A 5,814-nucleotide genomic window follows, 5' to 3' on the forward strand; every position below is an offset into this window, starting at 1 on the left:
GAATTCTTGCCATGATATAAACCCCCCAAAAAGATGATGCATAAACTGATCACAAATGCGTTGGTATGTATTATGAAATGGTTGGCGTGAATGGCGAAATTTTTCTCATTAATTCGCTTTGAGGGGCCTTTAAGAAACATGATCCCTGCAGCTACCAGGTTAAACTGATGCCAAACAGTCACTTTAACATTACTTTAATTGTTACTCAGCGTGCTAAATAGATCAAAACAAGCATAAAAGGGAACGAAATCGCAAAATGGCTGTAAACAGATACGCGAGTAGGTGTTGGTATTGAAATCAGGGCTCTGCAGTTTGGCAAGGCTGCAGGCAACGTAGCCAAATTGTTGTACTCAGAACATCGCAGTTATCAGTTCTAGGGACGGAAACTTTTCTTCCCACATAGATAACGAAACTCCAGTTAAAGTAATCATTAATATCATCACGTACTGGTGTCTGTTTGCGATAGCTGTGAGTCAGAAACCGGAAAATACAATGTGCTGAGCGGCTGACTACGATAATTTGGTAACGCTGGCTGCAGGGCGAAGCACCATGGCATGACTGGGCAAGGGCTTCGAGCCATTAAAAGGACTCGAATTTTGTTTTGTTCTGCTTCGTCACGTTAGATTCATTGCAAATAGAGTCAGATAGAATGTGTATATCTAATGTGGCGCTCAGAGCGACAACCACGTAAGCGACATCGCGGTCAAAAATGAGATAATGATCGAATGAAATAAAGCAACTCTCGATCTATTTGGCGGTGTTTAGCATTTACATGTTTCCTATAAACTAAATACTCTAATTTCAATTTTAAAAAAGGTTATCTCAGGCGGAAACTACAACTTGAGTGAGTCCTCGGTGCTTACGTTTTCTTTAAAAAAGGAATGTGAGGCATGGCTCCGCGCCGAAATGTGACAACTCACACACCTCACTCCCACTGGACGTCCTGACACTATCACACAATATTATGAAAAACGGGGACCACCATCTTCTTCCTAAGGAAATTCTGCATCACATAAGCACTAATATAAAATAATCACGCGAGAAAAAATATATGAAAAGAAGCAATAATTAAAGTAGCGCATACACATTTTCTCCCACATTTTCAGCACCGCCTCTCCTCACAGATCATGAGGAAGGGACATTGGAGTTATAATACCACTCTACAGGAAGGATATCTGTCTTAATAAAAATATAAGAACGATGATAGACTGCTTGCGGATAGGAGTAACTTCAACTGAATGCCATTAAACAATTCTTTGACTCATCGAGTCACGAAAGTTTTTAGTTAAAGACGAAAGATTTATACATTTAGAAGGGAACCCGAGATGGTTTCATCCATATATGGGTAAATGCGTTGTGTAAAACTGAATGAAAAATATGAAAGTGAATACCAAACAACTGCTGCCAATACGTAAATGAATAATAATTATGCATAATGACATGAAATCAGTTTGGTTCCATGTAGAACACAGCTACGAGCGCAAATCTCAGACATTTCGCGCCACTTTTGACTTGAATAGAAACTGTTACTCAAAAATTTATCGATAATCTGTAACAATAAAATAGCATATCAGTGCATATATTTATTTTATTAGGCTATTTTGTCATAAATCATCATTCATAGTACGATTTTTTAACTCAGTATTAATTGTTATGCTTTATTGCGCATAGCCTACTTTTGTTAGGCTATTATTATTATTATTATTATTATTATTATTATTATTATTATTATTATTATTATTATTATTATTATTATTATTATTTTTATTATCATTATTATTTCAGCAACTTTCCCAAACATTACCTATGACCATCCAACACTGTTCCTACCCAACATCATGCATCACCACTTATCACCACTATCCTGTCATCATCCAGCATCACATCTTCTCACTATGACTCATCATCATCCATCATTATTCCTACCCACTATAACCCCTCTAGGGGGAAGACGAGAGTGGGGAAGGTGGGCGTGGGATGATGATACGTGACAAAATTACACAAAATTACACAATGTTACACTAATATTCAATATTTATTAGAAATTGTCAAGCAAATACTAAGTAACACATCTTCTTACTAAATTCTATCATATTGAGGTATTTCCTCATTACTAGTTTTTCGAGTATTTTAGCTTTGAATATGTCCGAGAAAACACAAAATCACGCATCGAAAATTCCATTTTGGGCACAAAAATCACATTGCTACTTTTGCGTCCTCACCACTAAAATAATAGGTTGCACCTTGACAATTAGGCGTATTCAATCAACAGCCGCCATCAGTCATCGACGCGTCTCCAGCCTCCACTCCCCCACCGATGTCTCGGCCAGACCTGAGTAAGTATATGTTTGTCTGTCTCACTGTCTGTTACAAGTTCATGCTTCAGTGTTATTCAACCTGAGTATCTGAATGTCTATCTACCTTATAGTGTCAGTTAGCCGTACAATGTACATCATGTCAACCTCAGTACCCTCACAGTGCCAATAAACCTGACAGTAGCCTACTTGTCAGGTTCATAGTATCTGTCATCCTCACGGGCTCAAATCATCCTTACAATGCCAATTAACCTTATAACGCCTTTTCAATGACAAAAAAAAAACAAAAAAAACATGCAGTGTCTGATCATCACCACTAATGAACCTTTGTGTTATTCGACGTTGCGATGTCAACCTTATTATTGTTACCTATAAACCATGTGTGTGTGTGTGTGTGTGTGTGTGTGTGTGTGTGTGTGTGTGTGTGTGTGTGTGTGTGTGTTGTTTGTTTAAAATTTATTTATCATACAAATTTTTCCTCAGGTTATTGACGTGCAAAGATGTCGTCTGACGAGGCAGCTGAAGTTGATGCTGGCGGCGAGCGCGTCAGCCATGATGACAATAGTGACGGTGACGTGCCTGAACCTTCCCGTGGAAGAAAACGCACCAGGAATCCAGCAGTGTGGAAAAAAAATGTTGCAAAACACAAGAGAAATGTTGGTGAGGCTTACATCAGTGTGAAAACAAACAGACATGTAGCAGCCCGTGCTATTGGCCCTCCTTGTGCTGACGGGTGTTTTGACAGGGTAGGACGTGAAGGAATTCGAGCCATATTTGAAGCTTTTTGGGCACTAGGAGATTATGAACTCCAAAACGCCTATATTCAAAAACTGGTGAAGACTGTGCCCATCAAGCGAAAGCGTACACTGGCAGAAGTCAGCAGGCGTAGCCATACTTTTCTCTACAGTGTGATGATTAACGGTGCCTCACATAGTGTTTGCAAAAGAGGATTTGCCAGTATGCATGGCCTTAGTCTTAGCCGTGTTGAAAGTGCAAGCAAGAAAATGACGTTGACCGGAACCCTAATTGCAGATAAACGCGGAAGGCGAGTTCCTCAAAACAAAATTGTGGGGATGCAGGCGGATCGAGTCAGAGAACACATCAAACTTTTGCCTGCCATGTCGTGCCACTACAGTCGCTTCAAGGCTCCACACCGTCGCTACCTAGACTCGTCCCTTACCATCAAGAAACTCTATGATTCATACGTAGAATGGATGGAAAAGGAACACAGTAATGAACCGTTTGTCACCTTCAGCTACTACAGTGATGTCTTCACCAAGGAATTCAACATTTGCTTTGCACCTCCTGATTCTGACACCTGTACCACTTGTGATACTTTGAATGCTGCAATTAAGAATGATGCTGAAAACCTGGAGAAGGTAGCAGAACATCAAATGAATTTACAGGCACACAAGGCAGAAGCAGACGAAGCACAGAACCTTATGAAAATATGGAAAAATAATGATGATGATGATGTTCGTGCAGTTGCTGTAGACCTCAACAAACTCTCCCAACACCTCGCTTGTCAGCTGGAATCTCTTACTACAAACGCAAAATGTGGACTTATAACTTGTGCATATTTAATTTGAAAACAGAAAAATCAACCATGTATGTGTGGAATGAAAGTGTAGCTAAGCGTGGTTCTGTGGAGATTGCTAGTTGCTTAAAGGACTGGGTGTTTCGTGAATATGCAAGATGTGCTTTTGAAAAACTAGTTGTGTTTTTCTGATAACTGTGGAGGACAAAATAAGAACATAAACATGGTCCTCAACTATCTCCATGAGTTGCATTGTGGGCGAATACAGGACATCAAACACATCTTTTGGTGCCAGGACATACATTCATGGGTTGTGACAGGTCCTTTGGGCTTATTGAAAACGCCTGAAACGACATGGCAATGTGGTGCTTCCTCGTGATTACTGCAGTGTTATGAAAAGTGCTGCCTCTACTTTCACGGTTGAAGAAATGGACCAGTCAAAGTTCCTGAATTTAGACCTGCTGAAGACGATGGTAACGAGGAGGAGAGCTACAGCTTCAACATTCAAGAACGCAAAGATGATCATTCTCAACTCGGAGTACAAAGAGGGTTATGTTCTTCTGCAGGATTATGATGCCACTAACTTCACCAACGCCACAAGAATGCGCCTCATGCCAGGAAGAGATCCATACAGTCCCAACAACTTCAACCTCAGTACCATACAGTTGACTCCCAAATATGACCGTCCTCTCAGACTTGATCAGGAGAAAGTGGCAGATATCAGGTCACTGTATCCACTTCTGAGTGTTGCTGAACAACAGTTTTATGAGAACATCTTCCAGAATCAAGAAGATAATCAAATAGATGCCTCTAATAACGATGAAGATCATGTTGACAACTACACACTGGACTACCATAAGGAATAAAAATAAACATTTGTGTATGGTTTTGTTTTCATAATACTAGAAAGTAGTGCAACACAATGTGAGGAAACAAATTATTGCAATATATTGTAGCATAATAATAATTATTATGCTAAAATACATTGCAATAATCGATGTGACTGCATTTTAAGTGTATGCTGGTGTAAATTATTTTTTCTACACACACACACACACACACACACACGTACAGGGGAATAACGAACTTTTGAGTCTCTCTCTCTCTCTCTCTCTCTCTCTCTCTCTCTCTCTCTCTCTCTCTCTCTCTCTCTCTCTCTCTCTCTCAGCGAGAGGGGCTTGTTTTTTGGCAGTACCTCTCTCTCTCTCTCTCTCTCTCTCTCTCTCTCTCTCTCTCTCTCTCTCTCTCTCTCTCTCTCTCAGTTGATAGGTATTTTTTTTTTCACTGATCATTGACTGATGTTGAGACACTGACTTATTATTATTAATATTACTATTATTTATTTTCTCGAATTTATTTTTGTATTCAGTTCTCGGGTCTTACTACTGATATTAACATCTTTATAGTTTCATCAATTATTATTATTTTTCCGCCTGTGACTATAAGAGGTACCAAGAGATTTTCTAATAAAACTCGGTTACTAAGTTGTATTTGTTTTTTCCTCATAATTATGACATCCTGGTTAATGACCACGTAACAGAGTAACTGCAAGGTTTATGAATAATTATATGAAGCAGGATTAGCTACTTATGTAACTGTTGAGCGCCAAAGAAGATGATGTGGTGTGAGGCGTCGAGCCTATGTTGATTGGTTGGGTTAAAGAAAAAAAAACTGCAACTGGCAACAATCGAGATGTAGGACGCCGCGGCCTTGAAATCCCAGCCATCAATCATGACTCACTCAGTGTTCACTTGTCGGTTGTGTTGGTGGCAGTGCACGGGAATATTTTCGAGATCCACCCACAAGCAATAAAACTGTGAACTGCAAGGCTGGGTGAAGCGCTGATCATGCTCAACCATAAGAAGTGTCTTGTCTTGGTATGCCGCCTATACACACTTGCACACGTGTGTATTGTACACCCGCACTCAGCACATTAAGTAAAGACATACTGATAATAATCCT

At 39.7% G+C, this 5,814-nt stretch overlaps 1 protein-coding gene across 1 annotated transcript; it reads left to right on the top strand.

Moving 5' to 3' along the window:
• Positions 1 to 1,790: 1,790 nt before the first annotated feature.
• On the top strand, positions 1,791 to 4,718 carry LOC126984361 (uncharacterized). The gene is made up of 3 exons (XM_050837972.1): positions 1,791 to 2,336; positions 2,799 to 3,805; positions 4,419 to 4,718. The coding sequence occupies exons 2-3, from the start codon at positions 2,816 to 2,818 to the stop codon at positions 4,716 to 4,718; spliced, it is 1,290 nt and encodes a 429-aa protein (XP_050693929.1). The 5' UTR covers positions 1,791 to 2,336; positions 2,799 to 2,815.
• The last annotated feature ends 1,096 nt before the right edge of the window (positions 4,719 to 5,814 follow it).

The sequence above is a fragment of the Eriocheir sinensis genome, chromosome 57 (assembly GCF_024679095.1).
Source record: "Eriocheir sinensis breed Jianghai 21 chromosome 57, ASM2467909v1, whole genome shotgun sequence".
Lineage (NCBI taxonomy): Eukaryota > Metazoa > Arthropoda > Malacostraca > Decapoda > Varunidae > Eriocheir > Eriocheir sinensis.